This window comes from Equus przewalskii, chromosome 2, assembly GCF_037783145.1.
Source record: "Equus przewalskii isolate Varuska chromosome 2, EquPr2, whole genome shotgun sequence".
Classification (NCBI taxonomy): Eukaryota; Metazoa; Chordata; class Mammalia; order Perissodactyla; family Equidae; genus Equus; species Equus przewalskii.
Window position 1 is genome coordinate 55,370,165 of NC_091832.1, and position 22,557 is coordinate 55,392,721.

General features: G+C 40.3%; 1 protein-coding gene across 6 annotated transcripts; it reads left to right on the forward strand.

The window, feature by feature from the left end:
- The first annotated feature begins 785 nt into the window (after positions 1-785).
- Positions 786-22,094, forward strand: BNIP3L (BCL2 interacting protein 3 like). 6 transcript variants are annotated; one of them, XM_008532486.2, is made up of 6 exons: positions 786-1,093; positions 8,040-8,223; positions 12,313-12,385; positions 17,327-17,430; positions 17,565-17,714; positions 19,342-22,094. In XM_008532486.2, the coding sequence occupies exons 1-6, from the start codon at positions 994-996 to the stop codon at positions 19,388-19,390; spliced, it is 660 nt and encodes a 219-aa protein (XP_008530708.1). In that variant the 5' UTR covers positions 786-993; the 3' UTR covers positions 19,391-22,094. The 6 variants fall into 6 exon arrangements, with proteins under 6 accessions (XP_008530708.1, XP_008530707.1, XP_070463257.1 ...); XM_008532485.2 differs by having other exon boundaries at positions 877-1,093; positions 17,565-17,664; XM_070607156.1 differs by lacking the exon at positions 786-1,093 and adding an exon at positions 7,165-7,300.
- Positions 22,095-22,557: the final 463 nt, after the last annotated feature.

The window sequence follows — 22,557 nt, forward strand, 5'->3', positions numbered from 1 at the left end:
GGAAAAAATAAAATCTTAAAAAAAAAGAAAAGTTATAGGGAATAGATTCTTAATCTGGGTGTGAGGGTATTCCCAAACCATATAAAAAACAATAGATTTGATTGCATGAAAATTTTAAACATCTACAGAGCGAAACAAAGTTAAAAGACAAGTGACAGACTGAGAGAAATATATGTCACACCTAAATCAGACCAAGGACACTGGACAAAGACGTGGAGATACGAGGTAGGTGGAGTGTTTAAGCTGACAGTTTCGTGTCACCCACATATAGGAAACACGGTTTCCCACGTCATGTCCCCCAAAATAAATTAGGTGATGGGATTTGGGTATTTTCTTCTCTAGGTTTTCCTAAAATTTTCCAATTTTTTACAATGATCGCGAGTTACATTTCTAATTAAAATCTTTGAAATTCCTTAACAACTAAAAAGTCTGGCCTGCTTTATATTGTTCCCTGTTTGGAGTGTTAATGTTCCACCAGCTTTGCTTTAGGTTTATGGCGGGGAGGGACCGGGGTTTTAGCCTCCTTTGTGTCACCACGATACCCATTGCAGAAGTGAGTCCTTACAGATGTTAACAAGGAAATAATCACAGATTGGCTAAAACAACACTGATCCTGTAGGTGTGGAAGATTTGGCTGCCAACACGTGAGCACCTTACACTTCCTCATTACACACTTCTCCCTAGCCTCTATCCTAGTTCCAAGCGCATCTCTCACTCCATCAGGCCATTACAAATGACACGCAAGAATTCATTCCTGGCGCGCGCGTCAGCGCACTCCCGCGCCTCCACGTCTGTAGCCGGCCTGGCAACGCCCCCGCCCCGCCCCGCGGCTTGTTGTGTTGTCATCACGTGGCCGGGGCGGGCCCTGACGTCAGGGGCAGGGGAGGGACTGCGCAGGCGCAGAAAAGGGGGCGGGGGACTCGGCTTGTTGTGTTGCTGCCCGAGAACCAAAGACGGTCCTGCTGCAGCCGCAGCTCTTCCAGCCGCCCGACGATGTCGTCGCATTTAGTAGAGCAGCCGCCGCCCCTGCATAACAACAACAACAACTGCGAGGAAGGTGAACAGTCTCTGCCCCCGCCAGCCGGCCTCAACAGTGAGTGCGGGGCCGGCGGGCTCGGTGAAGGGGATGGGGGAGGAGGAGCTGCTCGGGCCGCCGCTGCCAGCTCCGCGCGGGGGGCGGGAGGAGAAGGCAGCCCATTGGTCGAAGTCGAGGATGTGAGGGTGACTGACAGTTCCCGTCACCTGTCAGGAGGAACTGCTCCTGTCTTCCCTTTGACCTGTCTCCCCTTCCTCCCGGGGTTTTGGGTGGGGGACTGCTGGGGTTCCCTGTCGGGGAGGGCGGGTGGGTGGGAAGAGAATGGGGACGAGCCGAGCCCACCTGTGGTGGGCCCTTGAGCGGAGCCAATCCGGGCGTGGAGGGCGGGCCTTGGGCGCGGGGAGGGAGGGTGGGCGGAGCGGGCGGCGGACGGTACGTGGGCAGGGATGGGGACGTGCGGCGGGGACGCCGGGGGATGGACGCGGGCGGTCGGCCGAGGGGAGGGGGCGGCCGAGGGATGGCGGGTGGTCAGGTGTGCGGCGGGACTGGGGCCGATCCCGCTGACCCCACCTCGCTGGTCCGTCTTTCCCTAGGGCTCGAACGAGAGCCCTCTTGTCTCGGTCCTTTGTTAGCACGGGCTGGCCAGGAAAATCATTTGGTAATTTAGTGGTTACTTGTATCACGGACGGGGGTAGGGGGAGGAGGCTATGCTACTTTTTTTTTTTTTTGAGATTTTTCAGAGTTGCTCAAGTGTCTTTTTTTTTTTTTTTTTGAAACGATGGAGTTGTGTGCCATGTAAACCTGTTTATGAACAGCCTCTTGAGCCATCCAAGATTGCACAAATCCCGGAGTCTGGGGCAATGAATTTTCAGAAGCAGCGGTTAAAAAGACACACAGGCGATTCAAAGTTAATGGACAGTGTTGAGTTACGATCAACTACAGTTGCTTTTCATAACATTCTGATGCCGAGACATCTTGTCGGATGGTTGTTCCCAGTTGTCTTTACAGCTCTGTGTCTTGGGTAGGTTCTTGCCTAACCTATCCGTAATTCATCTCACGAAAGAGGTCGCTGGGACAGTTAGCATACGGCCAGATGAAATAGTTTAAAAATCATTTGGCTGCTTAAATGACATTTAAAGGCGCTGCAATGTCTTTCTTAAGAGGGAGGTGTTCAAACATGGCCTAAAGATTATTTTGAGAAGAGAGTTTCTGTCCTCCCAAGATGGGCATAGAATTAAAGTATTTTAAGATGTTATCATTGCTTATTGCTGCTGCTCCTTTTTCTTGATGGATAAATTCCTTAAATGCTGACTTTTTAAAAATTTTGTCTATTTTATGTTCTAGAATGTAAGATTTATATATTTCCCACAGTAAATTGGGATTAATTTGTGTCTTTAAATGTTATTTGCTTCACATATTAATATGCACTTTTCAATTATTTCCCCGGTTTTAGCATACTCTTAGAAGCATGAGATTTGAGAATGGGAAGAGACTTTAGAGATGACCGTCCCCTGGTATTTACCGGTACAGAAACAGGTCTCGAGTAAAGTGTGTTGTCCAGGTTCGCAGCAGGCTAGGACCTAGAGCTGGGGTTTTACTTTCACCAATCTAGTCCTCCTTTCAGGACGTGTCTTTTCAGTGGCCTAGAATCCCGATTATGTGTTTCTTATTCTCTCAGCATGTTATTCCGCCTAATGTACAGAGGTGACCTGCCTATCTCTTTCTAACATACTGTTTTTTAATTGTACTCAGTGTTTTCCTGTGATACTTATAAGTTAGCTATTTGGTTACTGTGTGCACGTGATTTCACAGAAAGCAAAGGAATTTTAATTTTCCTTTGACCATTCAACAAAAAAATGGGGTTGAGCCAAATGTGACTGTTTATCTCCGAATCTGACACACCTATGAAGCGGTTGATGTCCTTGGCCAGTCAGTTGCTGCTACGTTCATATGAACTCTTACAGAAGTGCAAGAGCGCTCAGCCTGTGTGTGATACCAAAATGTGGCTTTTTGGGAAATCTGCTAGATAGGAAGTTTTCTATTTGGTGTAGAGTAAGCTTTTAAAAGTGACTGAAAAGCTTCTAGATAGTGCCATATTTCGTTCCTCCGCTCTTGCCTTTGACTGTTTTTTTTATTTTAGCTTATTATACGACACCAGACTGAACAAAACAAGAAGGCTTATTGATTCCTTCAAGTGATTTTTGAGCACTGAGCAAAACAACTTATTCAGGCGTCTAATACTATCCAAATTGCTGATAAGTTGAAGCTCTTTGTTGGGTAAAGTTGCACAACTAAGAAAAACAGGAGATGAACTCATTGTCCAGATTATCTCTGGCTTGGGATTTTATCTTTGGCTCAGGGGTCAAAGCAGAATTTTAATAGCAAGTTATTGAAATACTTGGAATAATGAAACCTTTCTCTAATTTTTTTCTTTTTTTAGTTTACCGTTGTAGGGAGGACTGTAGACTTTCATTACAAATTAGTGGACAAACATCTGAACTACGTCCAAAGTTAAAAGGGTGTTTTCCAGTTTCCACTTGTTAGTTTTATTCCTGAAAAAACTATCAAGTTACTTAAGAATATTTGTATTGGACATTTGTGTGACAAAATTCTCTCAGTAATATAAGAAAAATCATGGTAGTAGTTTTTTTTATTGTTTAATGTGGGAAGAACAGCCTTTTTCTTGTTAAACATCTTCAACCATGATGTGCTTGCTTCCTCAGTGTGGCAAGAAGGCTTTTAAGGCTATGACACGTGAAACTTCACTGCCTTGTGATACTGTTTTGAATACATAACTGGTGTGCACGTACCTAATTGTGCAAAACAACAAACTGTTTTTAGAAGGAGGTCAGTGACAGTTCTTGGTCTGGATTCCAGCATCAGGTACTTGAAATAAAATAAAGGCTTTCAGGAAAAAAGATAAGACATCATGACATGTGTTACCCCTAGTTAGGGTGAGTCACACGTGGGACCTTGCAAACTTGGGGAAAAAATGAGAAATTCTCTTTTTCCTTCTCTCTCCTCCACCATCCCCTCGCCGTCCCAGTCGCCTTCTTGCAGGAAGATTGAACTCGTGATTATTTAACTATCAAGAATGTATACAGCATGCAGTCATGAATGCCGTCACAGTTACTGGACCAGCCTTCATGATGTGCTATATTAGAGAGTGTAGAGGAATGCTTCTCTGCATCTCTTAGCAATTCTCAAAGACTTAAACTAGAGAACGTCTCCTGTATTGTGTATATGTACAGTCTGGCCTAGGAAAACAGTTTTCAGTGTGTTAAGTGGTCTTTTAATATAACAGAGAGAGCCTCCAGTTTTTAATTTTAAAGCGTCATAGGAAGACAGTTCACGCAGATTGTTTTCCACGTTGTACTGCTTGGACAGCACACTCCTCGTGTCTTGCCTTGTTTCCTTTTCAAGTAAAAAGGGACATTGTGAAGATTAGTAGAGTTAGAACATCAAGAAATTCTGAGGCTGTAAATCAGGAATGAAGTAGGTAATGAGAAAAAGGCATGTGTAGTTCGTCTATAGAGAAAGACCAGTTTACTTTTTTCCATTTTACTCAAAAGATAAAGTGAATATGTAACCCCCTTAATGAATATCTGTGTCCTGACTTCCTCTGCAGAAATACCCATAGATGATATTTCTGGAAGAGAGTTATTGAGTTAAAGGAAATCTACCTTTTTAAGGCTCCTAATACATATTGCTAAATCACCCTCTAGAATGTTCCCGGAAGCCCTAGTTGTAATAACCAGATATTAGAAACAGTCATTTGGGTAATGATTAACCACTGCTGTTTGGATGATCAGTAAAGATGGGACATCTTTATGGTGGGATGCAGTGCACTTGTTCAGAAGAGGGGAGTAAGGCAGTGTATATAGACATAGAAAGATATCTATAAGCTGTTAGGTAAGAAGCACTATTTGCAGAAAAATATGTATAGTACGGTTCCATTTTTTTTGTAAAAATGAAAGCAAAACAATTATATTTTATTGGAAAAACTCTGGAAGTCTACATATGAAATTGTTAAAAGTGGTTTTCTTTGGGAGTAGGTATGGGAGGTTGAGAAGATATTTTTGCTGATGTTTACATTCTCAAGGAATGCATTAATTTTGCAATAACAAATGTTTTTAAAAAGATACAGAGTATAATTATAATAGTAATAACACAGAACTTACCATGTGCTGGAGACTTTTCTTACTTTTCTATGTGTTTTATTCATTTCATCCTCCTAAGGATGAGGTATGAGGTAGATAAATTTTTTTTTTCCTATGTGAAGGCAACAGTCCTTTTTTATTGAGATATAATCAACATAGAATATTATATTAGTTTCAGGCATACAGCATAATGATTTAACTTTGTATGTATTGCAGAATGATTACCACACTAAGTCTAGTTAACATCTGTCACCACACAGTTACAAACTTTTTTTCTTGTGATGAGAACTTTTAAGATCTTCTCTCTTAGCAACTTCCAAATATACAAGACAGTATTGTTCACTATAGTCACCTTGCTCTATGTGACGTCCCCAGGACTTATGTATCTAATAACTGGAAGTTTGTGTCTTTTGACCTCCTTCAGGTAGATACAGTTGTTATCCCTGTTTTACAGATGAGAAAACTGAGACGCAGAGAGCTCAAGGAACCTGTCTGGGGTGTAACAGCTGCAAGCGATAGACTGGGAGTCTGGCTTTAGTCTGTGCTCTTACCCACTACACTAATATGTGCCAAATAAATGTCTGTCTTGAGAAGAAAAGCCTTCAGTTCTGCTCTAGAGTGTGAGGGCAATTACAGAGATCTCTTCTGCTAAGCCCTTCTCCCTCTGCCTCCTCAAGTTCTAAGGTTATGATTGCTTACGTATTTTTAATGCGGAAACTAGGATTTAGATACTTGTTTGGAAGTCCTTCAAAAAAGGAAGGTCCAGAAAACCTGATACCATTACAGCCTTTTTCTTCTTGATCAGCTACTTCAAGGGAATGTTAGCTGTGTTGTAGGGCAGCCTGGCTTCCTCAGGGACCCATCTGGAACTCCTGGTTCCTTAGTTCTGCTTTTGCCAGAGCAGCTCCCACCTTTGGTTTGTTTTTGCTCATGGTACACATGGAGCTTCTGTACCAGAGAACTGATCCTATTGCTTTAAAATAAGTTTGCCCATCCTGGAAACAGTGGGACTAGAGAAAAGAGTTTAGATATAGCTCTGTCTCTCTTTCCCGTTAGAGTATTTTGCAGAGCTCCAAATTTAGGGATGCTTTTACTATATTTCTTATACACACCCGGAGCACTCCAAATATTTAGTTAAATTCCCTTTGGTGTTAGATCTGTCTTAGCTATGCTCGTTGCGTTTGTTAATCCATTTGGAGTTCTATCTAGTCTTTGTCCATTTTGTGTAGCTAGAATGAGACCGCGGAGATGTCATACGACTATGCTGTTTGGCAGTTTAGTCCCAAAGAATTGATGGTGACTAAGAGAGTGTGACAACCACTGGGACTGCCTTAGAGGGAAAGAAGGGAAGGGTAATTTCATTTTTATTTAGCCAACGTTGTTCTAAGTACTTTACAAATAGAAAGTCGTTGACCAGTGTGTAGCGAGCATCTCCTGTTTACTAGGCACTTTACCTATGTTCCTATTGTTCATCCTCCCAGCAACTCTGGGAGGTAGGCACCATGATATCGTCTGTTTTACAGATGAGGAAGCTGAAGGTCAGAGGGCAGACGGACAGACAGTGGTGGAGTCAGATTTCCAAGCAGGCCTGCCTTTGAGCTTATCTGGAATAGTCGTCACCTCCTTAAGAGTGCGTGTTAGGCTCTGAGCCTGTCGTGGTGATTGTTCTGGTTTACTGACCGAGAGCTCTTGAGCCACAGAACTCTCTGTCTCTTCTGCTGGGAGTCGAGAGGAGTGGCCCGCCACCCTGCTTGATTACATTTTCTAAAACAATATTTGTTGTAAGGAATGGAAGTGAGGAAAAAATACACCACTATCTCTATCTGTTGTGAAGTTGGTTCATTGGCTACTGTTATAAAATTAAAGCACCTTAATGTATTCAGCAAACTCATTGAGCCAATAAATATTTTGAAGACTTATCCAGATTACCAAGGCCACCTCCCCTTTCCTGTGGCTCCACCCCTTCAACTGTTGGCCTGAGAAAACTTGAGTGTCCCTCTGACAGGTGCACAGTTGTCTCTCCCCTCCAACCAACAAGGCTGAATGAAAACTCTAGGAAGTTAGGAACTCGTGGGAGAGAAGAGAGAAAAGACAAGTTTGCAAGGTATGGTTCATGCATAGGGAAAGGAGAGAGAATAGAAAGAGTGAGGTGTAAAGGAATGAAGAAACTGCTTTGTGAGATAGAGGTAAAGCTTTTTCAGAAATTTTAGCGTTATCACCTGATTTAGTTAAGAGCCAGCTGCTTTAATTTTATGCTCCAGATTTGTACACAAACTGAAATTTTTATGATTGTAGTTAAGTTCCCTCTCTAGGAGCTTCTCAGTTGTTTGTGCTTGTTAAGATGTTGTTAACTTACTTAGGTGAGCTTTAGGAAGTTTCTAGGCCTTATGGGTATTTCATTTGTGGAGAGGATACAGCTAAATAGCTGAGGTAGACTATGGAAAAAATATGTAACAAACATATTAAAGGTAAGTAGCCTGTCTGGTAATAAAGTAGCTATTTATTTTTTCAAAAGCCACCTCAAAGTTTTTAGTAAAGTGTTTATTGTTTATAAACTAAGCTTTAACCAGAGAGAAAAATTGGCTGAAAGACACGTTTTCTAAGATACCGGTTTTAGAATTCCAGCTTCTTGTAAGTTGGCTGATTACATGAGCTACTTCAGGAACAGAACCATATAGGTTTTTAGACTTTTCTTGCTCCTTGTTTATTTTCTTCAGGATGGTTTTACATTTGGTTTGAGCCGACTCAGAATTTTTATCAGAAATCGCCATGTTCGCATCTGTGTGCACATGACAGATTTGGTTCTGCTGTGGGTAACTTAAGTTATCTGACTTGCCCAACAGGTTCCTGGGTGGAGCTGCCCATGAACAGCAGCAACGGCAACGATAATGGCAATGGGAAGAACGGAGGGCTAGAGCACGTACCGTCCTCATCCTCCATCCACAATGGAGACATGGAGAAGATTCTTTTGGATGCACAACACGAATCAGGACAGAGTAGTTCAAGGGCCAGTTCTCACTGTGACAGGTAAGTGAGATCCACTTTTTGGTAGAATTTGGAAAACACTTGGGTTACAAGTTGATTCCCATTAGAAAAAGTAAATGGCTATGTCTTCATTTAACAAAATATGACTCCTGATTTATTGCAGCATGTGTGTTTAAATCAGACAGCCAATTGACAAGCACTTGAGTGCCCACTGTTTTTCCCCAGATCAAATCAGTTTCCTGATTCAGACTGTGTCATTTTTAGATGTTTATAAGTTTAAAAGTCAGTAGCATAGAATGAATGTAATTTTCTCCCCTTCTTCTGTGTGTCCCTGTTTGACAGATCACATACTGCCTTGAATACAGTTATCTCTGTATATATCTCCTCCCTTCTAGATGGTGAGGCTCCAGAAGGCAGGGGTCCTGTTGCATCTCCTTCGTACGCTTGACAGCAGTGGTGCCGGCATGTAGTAGACACTAGGAAACGTTTGCATCACAGGTGCTGCAGGTCGATTCAAATGATAGCAGTGTTTGCACGGTGGAAGCACCAGCCGAGGTCTGTAAAGGTAGTTAGTTCTGAAGGCCGTTCCAGTTCCTCAGAGGAAGTTTTATTTCAGATTTGATTTTTGTGTATTTGACTTGAGGAAACTAATTCCGCTGATTAAGGACTGCTTATGGTGAAAGAGTAAGAATACAGAGATAAGCATGAGGAGAATGAAACCAAATTGTTAGTTTATTTTTCAGTATAATCTTTTCTTTTTTTCTGAGAGACTAGGTATTAAATGGCACAGAGGTGTATTTAACAGTTCTTAGACCAGTGACAGCCATACTGTTGGCATTGTGGGGTACTGGATGATCTCCTGGTTAATTAAGAGTTAACTGATATTAGCCGTGGAGAAAATGCAGATACACAGGAAAAACATTAAGGAAGCATTCGAAAATGTGAACAGTGCTTATCTCTAGGGGCTGGAACTATAGACATTTTTCTTCTTGCGAATATTTTTGTATTGTAAAAGTTGTGTATATGTATCACATATTATTAGTTACCGGAAAAAATATGAAAGGAGAAACCACAGGTCAGTCGTGTTCTTGGTTCCTGCGTGTCTTCCGGTCCACGGATGTCGGCGAGGCAGCAGAGGACGGCTCGGATGGCTCTGGCGCCCTGTGCGCTCCCGCCACCCCGTCTCATCTCTGACTTGTCCCTGTGCTGCTTAAGAGCCTGGGATGGCTCTTGTCATAAGCAGAAGCAGAGCAGATGGCTCTTTCTGAGCAGCTTGTCCTTCGTGTTCATTCCAGTAGCTACTGCCTTAGTCTGTGAGAATGAAGTTTATATGTTACTTTTCATTTATATTATAGGACTCGCTGATGGGTTTCTGAAGTTTTCTGCTTGTTGTGGGCTTGTTGATAAGGCTTTTACTATACATTCAAGTACCTGACCCTCGATTATTGGTACCATTTGTCCCTTAACCTGTTGTTCACTTGGTGCTGTGACCGAGCAGGGCACAGGTCACCTGCTTGCGTCTCTGGTCCTCATACTTCTTTTAAGGTTGCCGTTAACCTTGTGATCGAATATGAATTCACCTTGCCATGATTATGTTAAAGTTAGGTTTCTAAACATGTGGAGAAGGTATTGCCAGTGCTTTTGGACACTTTCCTATCCCTCGGCTTATGTATCGTCAGGCTCTGGGTGCTCCAGCTTTCCGAGGAGGCCTGGAACTCCCGCTCCATAGTGCTCTCCCGGGATACCCGACTGACACGCTCTGACGTTGAAAAATGCCTTCACAGTTCATGCCGTTTGAATTGCCGTGCGTCTCTATATTCACAGTCGTTGAGAAGTGTTTCTTGTAGGAGGAAAAGTTTTAGGATTGTTGGATATTAGTCCCAAAGCTAATTTATGTATATTTTCAATATAAAAATTATTCTGTAGACAATGTTTTTGTCGCCATGGTGGTGGTTAGAGGATAACCCCTGTGTGTTTTGCTTTGTGTCCCATCCTATTGGAGGAGTTTTCAGCCCACATACTAGATTCACCTGGGTAGCTTTTAAAAACACCAGCGGGCAGACTCCATCCCTGGAGATCCCCATTCTGTTGTCGGGTGGGGTAGAGCCTGAGAATAGTTTAAAAGCCCCCCAGCTGATCCTTATACGAGCCAGAGTTGAAGCTCTGATACATTCCAGATTGTTGGGAGTAGTAAACACTTCACCAGTGAACTGTTTAGTGTTTTTCTAAGTGAGATTGGTGCCGGTGGTGAAGAAGAGTGCACAAGTAGAGCCGGGCTTCTGTAGGATTCTCGACTTTGTCGTTCTCCTGCCTTGACGTGGTCCTGGCTGTGTAAAGCTGGCCCTCAACTCGATCTCTGGCTGTGAACCCAACAGTGTTATGGGCCTAACGACAGTAAACTGAGGACAAGGAGAGTGCCTTGTTCTGCTTGGTTCCTGTGCAATAGGCTGAAATTTCTAGTTCAAGACAAGAATTTTCTAAAGACATTAGTATGTTTGTTTGTTACAGAATCAGCTTTTCTCTTTTCCTATCCCCATTAAGAATCTCCTGTATCAGTTGTAATAGTCTGAGGCTCCTAGGCCTAACCAGTCAGATACATTTCTGGGGATCTTACTTAATTTTGAGTACATCTCGCCTGCATCTCCTTATATTAGCGTTGTACACAGGCTCTTGATCACTTTAACGGTTAATGTCTATTCCTTCAAGCAAGGTAAGTGTGGAGCGTTTCTCACCCCTGCTTGAATTTAGATTTGCCCCGGAAGATGGGGTGTGTAGTGAAAGATCTAGCAACTTGCTGTGGTTACACAAGCAATCACTGATAAAGCTGAGAGAGCTTAGCACGTTGTATCCATCTGTTGCGTCAAGTACAGTTTGTGACCATGTGTTTCGGTCTAAAAATTTATCGTAAATTTTTGTAGTTCTGGGAGTATATTTCGTACTTTTCATTATAGGTTGTATATTCTTATATAAGCTTATATAATTCCCTCTGAAATATCTCAGAGCAAATATTTCTGAAATAAATAGAATAGTCATTCTCAAACTATTTGGTCTTAGTACATCTTTATCCTCCAAAAAATTTTTAGGGACCCCAAAGATGTTTTGTTTATGCGGGTTACATATTTTAATATTTACTATATTAGATATTAAAACTAAGATAATTTAAAAATATGTATTCATTCAACAGTAACAAGCCCATTAGATTTTAACATAACTTTAAAAAAATTTTTTTTTCTTTTTTTTGAGGAAGATTAGCCCTGAGCTAACATCTGCCGCAAATCCTCCTCTTTTTGTTGAGGAAGACTGGCCCTGAGCTAATCTGTGCCCATCTTCCTCTACTTTATATATGGGATGCCTACCACAACATGGCTTGACAAGTGGTACCATGTCCGCACCCGGGCTCCAAACCAGCAAACCCCGGGCCACAAAAGGGGAACGTGGGAACTTAACCGCTGTGCCACCAGGCCAGCTTCTAACATAACTTTTTTAAATGAAAAATAACTATTTTCCCTAACCAAAAAAAGTTAGCAAGAATAGTGACATTACTTTTTGCAAATCTCTCTAATGTCTGCCTTAATAGAAAGCAGCTGGATTCTCATCGGCTCTTGCATTCGCTTTGTTGTGCCCCCACACATCACGGAACCCTCGGACAGTTTCACTATCCACTCGTGAGAGAATGAGAATGAAAACGGCAAATAAATCCTAACAGTATTATGGAGACAATTTTAACCTCGAAGACCCTGTGAAAGAGTCTTTGAGAACTGCTGGTGGTGAATTATTTAATGATGAAAGAACTTTGAGAAAAAGAACCCCAAATTAGGTTTCTGAGTTTGAAGATCATTTTACCTTTATTGGAAAAGGAGTAAAAATAAGAAAATGTGACAGTCTTGTGTCTTCAGGTAATATTTCCTTTGAAAATTTATCATTGCAAAGGAATTCATCACCCCCAAAAATTCCAGGACATTTTGGGAGGAAGAGTGCGCAGTTTCATTTTTTCTTGTATAGGGTCATGATGCACTTTCTGATTTGCTGCTTTCTCAAAGCTGTGTTGCTGTAACTGTTCATTTCCAGTAGAGGCTAATTTATTTGACAAAATGAGCATTAAAACTAATGGCGAAATTCTTTCTTTTGTAGCCCTTCCCCACAAGAAGATGGGCAGATTATGTTTGATGTGGAAATGCACACCAGCAGGGACCATAGCTCTCAGGTATGTGTGTGTGTGTTTATTTTTCTGATTTACCATAAATAATTGGAAAAAATGCAAACCTCTAAGTAAGGATGTTTTGCTAAAATATATCGAAGAATAAGAAGACTTTAAAAAATAATTTGAAACTGCTTTAAGTTATTCAGTTTCTGATTTTGGAATTTATTTAGGATGATACAGTCCTTGTTATGCCCCTTTACAACTAAGAATTTGGAGCCCTGTAACCCTAAAAGAATTAGAAAATTTTTGTCTATAACGTATCATTCTAATATTCCAGGCTAGTTTCTTGAGTCTACAAATAGAAAACTGGGACAGATGTCTTATTTAAGGTCACAGAATAAATGAAAAGGAAGGTGGTTGTAGAACCAAGTATGAAAACTTTTTCTGCATCTGAAATCAAAGCAATGATTTTGACATGAATTTTTACAGCTAGAGAAAAAATTCATCTAAATTATGTGGGATTCTTTTAAGAAGATAAATATAGTTCACTAGGAGTTGACGTTGTTGGAAATATAGATGGATATAATATTGAAAGCTTACAAAGGTTTTATTATAAAACTTGTGATAAATAATTGTTGTTAATGATTTAGAGTGTTCATAGCCAGCCTTTAACTCTGTTGGTGTGTCAGGTCACCTAAGAGTGTCACAGTGCAAATCCTTGAGAACAGGGACCATATCTGTTCTCCTAGGTTAAGGTGCTTGAAGAATATATGTCGAATGCATGTTGAAGTGAATTCTAACAGAACTTGGTTTTGTGGGTTCTCACTGTACAGCATCCTGAATCCCTTTGCACTGGAAATATCTTGCATGTGGTCTTGAATCCACCCGGTATTCTTTGTTTCAGAGGCTGCACAGCTTCTCCCTACTTTGTGCTCTATTTGTGCTGTTGTCTGGCGCCTAGAAAATCTGTGGGATGGAGTACCCCTTTGTTTTATGATGAGCTGTATACCACAGAGAAGCTTACAGTAGCAAGGCTCTTTTGTGGGAAGGTGTCTGACTGGAATTGTTGAGTTGCTAGCTTACCTATGTCAGTTTTGCCATATGCAGTAAAATGTAGCTAATACAGAAGAAAGTATATAAAGTTTACAGGGCAAAAAGTGTACTAAGGAATCCCAAGATAGAGAAATGAAATTAATGTGGCCTTTCCTGAGGAAGATGGCATCAATCTATATTGTTTTTTGTACAGACAAGTTGAAAATCTAGAGGAGCATTTTCCAAAATGTGTTTTGAGGAACGTTTGCTCAATGGGAAGCTCCATAAGATAGTTCTGAAGTCAAATAAGTGGAAAATAATGCAGCCCCTGGGCTCCCTCCCCCTCCCACTCCAGTAATCACCACATGTGGTAGCATATTCAGGGCTCTGACAGTTTCTGCAGTAAACAAATATGTTTATTTAAACCAAGAATTTCCCAGGCTTATTTGATCTTAGACCTCTCTCCGCCTGCACACACACTTTTTTCCCCTAATAATCAACCTAACAACCCAGTGGAACACTTTGATAAGTGGTAGGTGTTCAGTCAGGCTTAACTCATAGTTGCGTTCACGTGGAATTCTAGAGCTGACCCTTTGCATCCTGGAATCCCAGAGGAGTCTGTGAAATTCAGGAGAGAAAATGTAAGAGTTTGGGCCCCTGCGTCAGGTTATGGTAGGCTGGCCAGTGTGACCGCTATTCAGAAACAAGTACCTAGAAGAACATTGTTATCATCAGGTGTTGGGTAAGTGATATTAGCAATGAGGTCAGTCATTTGAACAAGGTTACATTTTTGGAAAAGCATCTAGCTCCTATAAGAACAACATTACACCTTTCAGAATAAGACTTCTAATAAGCGAGAAATCAGGTATGCTTTATTTAAATGTTCAAAAAGCCTTTTACGTTGCTTTTTTTAAATTGAAGAAATGATAATTTAAAAATTAATTACTTTAGGGTTTGGGAGGATGGATTTTTTCATGAATGAGAAGAAAGCTTAGGATCAGGAAACAGTTAAAAATGGTTAACAAAGGTCTCCTACGGTACTTGCTCATGTTGAGTATTTTTGTATATGTCTATTTGAGGAATATATGACATTTTTAGCCTTTTTCAGGAGGAGGAAGGAAAGGCGCTAATTTTTATTAGATATATTCTAGGTACTAAATTTATTTATTAAAAAAAATGCTTTTCCACTTGTGGTGTTCTCAGTCCAGTAAAAGAGGTAGATACTATCCCCATGAACGAATGGGAAAGGGAGACTTGTCTTAATTGGGTTACTTATCTAAGATCACAGGACGAGTGAGTGAGAGAGCCAGGATCGAAACCAGCGCCATCTGAGCCTGTGGCCCCTGCTTCTCCTCCTGAAGTCAGTCAGTGAATGGGGTTGATTGCAGGAGAGCTCATGAGGCCATGAGGATGGGCTCAAACATCTGGTGAGATGTGGAAGCCTAAGGTGTAATGCATTTAGGAAAAAGTCATTCGAACTATACTTTTAGCATGATAGTCCTCAAGAGTCTCAGTTTTGTAGCAGAGAATAGACTGTAGACTGTCTCTGGAAGGCATTTTGCAGTGTTTTGTTGGGACCAAAGAGGCCAGCATAGTGTTGGGGATCATTGGAAGACGATTCAAACAGAAAATGTCCTCGCTTTTCCCCCTTGTGAAACTGCGGTTTATCTGTGCGTGGACCACGGTGTGAAGTGTAATGTCCACGTTTAGAGACCTGAGAAGGTGGGAGGTGGGCCAGAGAAGGAAAATGTAAGTGATTAGAAGCTAAGGGACTTGCACATGAGAACAGGCTAAAAGGATCAGAGTCTTCTCTCGGAATAGATGGAGGTGGGGGGGAGAGGGTTATTGATTCAGTTGAAAGCATGAATCTGATTTAATTAGACTAAGTGCATTTTTACCATATTCCGGAATTCCAAGAACCAAAGACAATTTAAAACCTAAAACTGGCAAGATTAATAGAGGGAACCCAGGACAGTCGTAAACGAGGAGGGCCTCTGGTCCTTATTCTCAAGGTAGGCATTCTAGACTGATCTGGGGATTTTTTTTTCTTTTTTTTGAATAATAGTCCAAAGATGATTACTTTACTCAACTGAGAGAACATTACATCATCTTAAAAATTAAAGCAAAAAGTCTTATTACAATTTAATTCTCTTGAAAGGTATGAAATATGAACTTGTTCACAAATTTAAACCAAAATGTTTGAGCAGTTTTAGAGAGAGACGCGTGACAGCCAAGATAGAAACTGTAAACTGAAGTGCCCTGCAGTGTTGGATGTAGTCAGATACAAACTGACTGATAAGTAAATTGTAACAATTTATTGTTTTTGATTTAGAATATTTTACTGCAGAGAGCCAACTCATGATTCTGAGTAGTAATCTCACTACCCAGTGGAAAAAGCTTAATCCTAAAGGCAACATTGTGTCATTCAGTGCAATTTGCCCAGTCCAGCAACCTAAATAAGAATGATGCCACCAGAGTAGCAAAAATCCACAGGGATTTTGCTTCATTTTGATGGTCTGGAGCTATAGATAGTCCCTTTTACTATTGGAAGCTATACCTTCCTGGGGCAGCTTTTCATAGAGAGCTGGACCTGTGGAAAAGGACTCCTGTGGATGTGACAAGCTCTGTGTTTCATGACTGCCTGCTGAGAAGAATGAAAGCTCAGGTCAAAGAGTGAGTCCTGTTCAAACAAGATAACAAAACAGAACAGTTCTTAGCTCGGAGAGCCTTTGCTCTGAAGTCAGAGCATCACATTCCTCAAACCTGAATAAATAAAAAAGGCTGTGTCATTTTTAGGAATTTCTCGTTCCTCTGGGTTCTATTGAAAGAGAAGCTGTTGGAAATTTTGATTATTCTTGGCCTAAAACTGTAGGTTATCATTAGCAAGAAAAAAGGATTTTTTCTTATATTTAATATGAGAGATGTCAAATTCTGACTCAGGATAAAATAAATTGTTCCAAAGAACTTCTAGCTTAAGTAGTTTTGAATAAACCTTGGGAAATGTTTGGATACTGATTTGTCTAAAAAGTAGAGTCTCCTTCCGGGAGTAAAACCTTGCTTGAGAGCGGAGACTCCACAGACACGTTGCCTGGGTCTGAATGCTGACCCTGCTACGTGCTGCTTCTGGAACCTCAGGCAGTTACATACTCAGTTTATGTCTCAGTTTCCTCATCTGTAAAGTGGAATACAGTCATTCATCGCTTAATGACGGGGATACATTTTGAGAAATGTGTCATTAGGCGATTTCATCATCGTGCGAATACCATAGAGTGTACTTCCACAAACCAGATGGTACAGCCTCCCACACACCTAGGTTGTGTGGTGCTTGTCTTAAGAGACCACCGTCGTGCATTTGGTCCCTCATTGACCAGGAAGGTCGTTGTGTGGTGCATGACTGTACTAATAGTTCCTACTTGTATAGCGTTGTTGCGGTCAAAGTCAACGCATGAGAAGTGCTTGGAGTGAAGCTTGTCTCTTGATAAATACTTGATAAATACTATTATTATTTTTTCGTCATCACATCCCCTGGTTTATTTAATCATCACTTTATATTTGTTAGCATATACTTTTTGCTATGTTTCCTTTTATTTTTAAATATGAAAATTTTTAAATACATTAAGAAGTAAAGAGAATATCACAATGTTCCTCCATGTAGGCATCACCCAGATTCAGCAATTATCAGTATTTTCTGTGCTGTAGTTAGCACTATATCCTGAAATACACTTTTTTCGGGTTCATAGTCTGTGCTTAGATGTAACAACAGTGCAACTTACTCAAGTTCTTTGTAAGATATTAAATACTCTGATCCTAGATAATTTTGTCAGCCTTTTTAGGAAAAAAGCATATTTCTTACATAAGAATTACTGACACAGAACATCATGGTTTTCATTTATTTTGTCTAGGTTTGTCTTTGTAGTAGGAAGACTTGGTCTTCCTTTTTTTGTTTTTTAAAGTTTGAATTCTTCTTTACAGTCAGAAGAAGAAGTTGTCGAAGGAGAGAAAGACGTTGATGCTTTGAAGAAAAGTGTAGACTGGGTGTCCAACTGGTCCAGTAGACCTGAAAACATCCCGCCTAAGTAAGTTCTGACGGGTCTCTTTTCAGTGGACACTGTGGATGTCGCTCACACTCTTGGGGCCAGGGGACCCATCACTCCCAAGGTGTTTTCAGCAAATGTGCTTCTGACACCTGCCTCTGAATTTCTTCCCCCAGGGAGTTCCACTTCAGGCACCCTAAACGTTCCGTGTCTTTAAGCATGAGGAAAAGTGGAGCCATGAAGAAAGGGGGTATTTTCTCCGCAGAATTTCTTAAGGTGTTCATTCCGTCTCTCTTCCTGTCGCATGTTTTGGCTTTGGGGCTTGGGTAAGTGCCAGTGAGCTCCCAAAGGCTCTTTCCTCTGCTTGATCCTCGTGTTGGATTTCCAGGGCTGAGAAATACATGTCAAAGCAGTTTGTATTGTTTTGCTTTTAATGTTTTAGTGCGAATAGGGTGAACTTAGAAGAATTATCAAAGTTGATACACCTCTGGTAACTGGTAAGAATTTTTAATAGTAGAGTTTTTGTATTTGAAAAATAAGTTGTTCATGTTAAGCCCCTAAATGATCATTTTTAAGTGGACTTTTCTATGCTTGATTTTTCTTTTTGGGTTTTGTTGTTGTTTATAAATTACTCAAGATTAGCTACATTTTAAAGTAAACTAATCTTTAGTGTGTAAATATTTGGGTTGATATGAACATTTTTTTTCCCCAGATGGGAAAATACGCCATTTTATTGAATAGTCCTTGAATGAAACCAGTAAGTTGGTTGGGGGTGCTGTTTTTTTCTCTGTGGAGCATTTTCATTTATTCTTCTTAAATTGGCCCCACATTTACCTGTAATTCATTAATTTTTCAGGTATGTCTTTTCAATTCTTTTTTTTTCTTGATTTTAACAATTGAGGAAGTATATTTCCGAAAGATTTTGGGAGTTAATCACTAGCTGTTAAGTTTTTGCAAGACCTATCGGTTATTCTCTTTAAGTATGTCCAGTGGGTCATTTCTGTATATAATATGCAAAAGGTGGGTCATCCCTTCTCTCCCCTTTAAGCAGCTCAGCATGTGGGAGAGATGTTCAGTCAGGAGCGTGGAAACACATATGGGACTTTCCCACACGCTGTGTCTTTCTGGTGCTTGATCTGCTTTTGTGATGGCGAGGACAGTGCTCACAGCAGAATGGAAGGCGTTTGTGGAGGACAGGGGTGTGTGCCTGCGGATGGGGTTGCTGTGGGGGGCGGGGCGCAGTTTAAGTTCCCCTACAGGATTGACTGCAGGAGTGAGCTTGCCTTCAAGAGGGTGGCTTTTGTACCTTGCAGTATCTCTTTCTTTCCTGAGTCTGCTGGCTGTCTCTTGCTGGCGTGTTAACCCTTGTTATAGATGAATGTAGAAAAAAGTTAAATGAATGTAAAAAAAAGTTGGTTGGTTTTATTACGCTGGGGGGTGGGGCTTGTTCCATAGTTTCCTTAACTTCCCTTCTGCTTCTGTCATTTAAGGTAAAATACTTGTTTAGCATGGAAAGATAATGTTAGGCCCATAATCCTTAAGAGTTAAACTGTTAGTAAGAGCCCCCTTTGAAGCTCTGGCAGCTTTGTAATTTGGCTGTTACTATAGTTTGTATCTGGAATTTCACTAGAACTTGTTGTCCACCACAAAGGAACATCTCAGAAGAGGTTGGTTCAGCTTCCCTCTTCGAAGGATCTGCTGTCTCTGGCTTTCCTCCGTGTAATCGCTGACCCTGTGCTGTCCAGTCCTGCCTGATGAATAAACACAGTCGCATAACCCAGTTCGGCTGCTAGGGACTGGCAATCTCAGGGTGTTAGGAAATTGTGCACGTAGCCCTTAGAGCCTTTTCCAGGGACTGCAGAATTTAGGTTTTAAATACAGTTCAGCCTGTGGACAGGCTGGTGTAGAACTGTTGAAACGGATGAAACATGGTACACTCTTGTTTCCTTTCAGCATCTATATTGGAAAACGACTGAGCACACCTTCTGCCAGCACCTACTGAGGGAAAGAAAAGCCCTGGAGAAGCGTGTGACCTGTGAAGTGGTGTATTGTCACAGTAGTTTGTTTGAACTTGAGACCATTGTAAGCATGACCCAACCTGCCCCCTCTTTTTACATATCCAAGTTCCAGTAACTCTCAAATCCAGTATTTTATTCAAACTCTGTTGAGGCATTTTACTAACCTCATTCCCTTTTTGGCCTGTAAGACATTTTAGAATTTCCTAACAGAGTTTACTGTTGTTTAGAAATTGCAAGGGCTTCTTTTCCGCAGATGCCACCAGCAGATTATAATTTTGTCGACAATGCTACTGTCTCCTCTTAGTACCACCACACTTAGACCTGCATCATTCCTGGTATAAATTTTACTCTTGCAAGATAACTACCATCTCTCTCTTAAAACCAGATCAGGTTAGCAAATGATCTAAAAGCTTTGTTGTTTTGTTTTTCAAGACAAAGACAAGCTTCCCTAAGCTTGAATTTATAATTATTAAAAAAGAAAACAAAAATGAAAAAAACAAAACACAAGAAAAAAATATCCTGGGCAATAAAAAATTATTTTAAACCAGCTTTGGAGCCACTTTTTGTCTAAGCCTCCTAATGGCGCCTTTTAATTTGTAGGAGGCCTCTATATCAATGATAGGTATGAAATAGAGTAAGAACTCAAATATGTCAGCAGTTTAATACTAGTATGTTGTAATGCTGTCTTTTCTATGGTGTAGAATCTTTATTTCTGATAAGGAACGTCTCAGGCCTAGAAATACATGAAATCGCTTTTGGGACTTGTGTGTGTGTTTGGTATTTTTATGTTTATTAGCTGCATGTGAATTTTTCATGACTTTCTTTAAACTTTTTTTTATTTCTTTTTTTTTCTAAGAAGAGGCTTTGGAATGAGTTCCAACATGTGGTATAAATACAGGCTTCTTGTTTTAGGAAGCATCCCTTATACTCTGAAGCCTTTAAACTCTGAAGATAATTGGTTCAGAGTTATTCCAAGCACTTGTGCAACTTTGAAAAACAGACTTGGTTTGTGGGAACAGTTGACAAGGTTCTGAAAAGATGCCATTTGTTTTCTTCTGATCTCTCCCTTTTCAGTGTTTACCGTACAATCTTCCCAAGGTGATTCCTGTGATTCCGCAGGCCCTGGTCCTTTTCTCACGTAGCCGTCTTTTAAGTTATGTTAAACTCTTGAAGTTCCAGAACACTCAGCAGTTTCCTTCAGTGATATACTTTTTTTGTTTGTTTTTAAAATGTGAAGCTTTAGGACCAAATTGTTAGAGAGCATCAGGATTACCAATTATTTCAAATAGATTTATTGGATTTCAGAACATGCAGCATGACTCCGAAGGATACCATTATATGTTTTATATATAAATAATTACTGTTTATGATAGAGACATTACTATTGAATATTTAGAGAACCATCGTTAATTTTAAAACTAGCGATCTATTCATTAAAGTGCAGCAGGTTGACTTGAGTAAGAACACTATGCCAGCCAGATTTGCCAGTTTGCAGAAATGAAGTCTCTTCTCTCTCACATCAAGTTTTGTAAAATTGATGTGTTATAGTGGAAAATAACATACAGATTAAACAGAAAAATTAATTTCTATCTTTTTTTAACAGTATAGCTGGCTATCTTTATGAAAGATGGTATATCCAAAATAGTTTTCTGAATTATTTTACTTTGTTTTTCTTTTAACATTTGATGTCTAAATAATTTTGGACATCTTTTTATTATACCTTGTCTCTATCTTGTTCTTAAACCTGGTAACACTTGATTTGCCTTCTAGAACCTATTTATTTCAAGTGTTCATATTTGAATTTCTTTGGGAAGAAAGTAAATCTGATGGCCCAGTGATTTTGAAAACCCTGAATGAAATTGGAAAGGCTGGTAAAGTTAAGAGAACTAAGTAGCTAAACTGCTCTAATAGACAATTTGTATTACAATTGGTATCATGGCAGAGAAAAGTAAAATTTTACTTAAAATAAGAGCGACTTTTTACAAGTGACACCTTGCCCTCTTTTGAAATTCAGTAGCAATTCTGTCAGTGTAACTGAACTTGGGTGTATTTATGATTTTTTTTCAACTTTGAAAATAAACTTAATTCTGCCCTTTTTCTTAAAATATCTGAAATTTTGGACTATTACTTAAAACAAGAATACAGGATCACAGTAGAACTTACCATAAGCTGAAATCATGCAGTATTTATTGATAGCCCTAACATAGGGCATAGAGGTTTATGCTTCTACCCAGATTTGTGTTGAACGGAAACAGCTTATGTGATTGGAAAGGAGAATTCAACAATTAACAGTTGACATTTTAAGATTAATGTTTAAAAAGCTTTACACCTGTTTACAGTTTGGAGACTAAAAAGGTTTCATTTTTCTTATGTTTGATGAAAACTGGCTTAAAATATTTGTAAATAGAATCAAGAGGAAAACTGCACAAACTTGCACATTGACAAGTGCAACAATTTACTTTGATAGCAGTAAAAATATTTACAATTCTAAAAAATGAAAATTGAAGGCTTAGCCAGTCAGATAAATTTTTAAGTGAACCAGTTGTTGAAATGATTGGAATTAACTGAGCCAAAGTGATTATGCATTCTTCATCTAGTTAGGTAGCACTTTGTATCATTATATACAGTTTACAATACATGTATAACTTGTAGCTATAAACATTTTGTGCCATTAAAGCTCTCACAAAACTTCTGTCAGTCTATCATTTTATGTCACGTGTGTCGCCTGGGAGTTTAGAGGACAGAGCCCTCGCCCATCTGCACAGAAGGTTTCCATCCTGGAGTTCCTCAGGTGCTGGAGTTGCTAACAGTGTGCCATGCGCTGCACGAGTGAGTGAGCCTCCTACTCTCCTGAGACAGTCACCACATGATGTGATTTTGCATCAGAGAAAGGTGTGGAGAGCCGTGGGTTCATGACATTCAGAGCGTTTGTCCTGCCTGATAGCATCAGGATGTCATTCACGGTGGGGTGACACATTGAAAGACAAGTGCGTGTTCAACAAGCGCAGAGGGGAGTGAAGAGCATGCCTGCAAAGGGAATGGCAGGAACTGCCAGGTGAAAATATATTCCGGAAATAACATGAAGTTCCACGTGGCTGGAAAACAGTATGGTAGACAGGAAACTGAAAATATAGTTTACTGTTGATCCAAG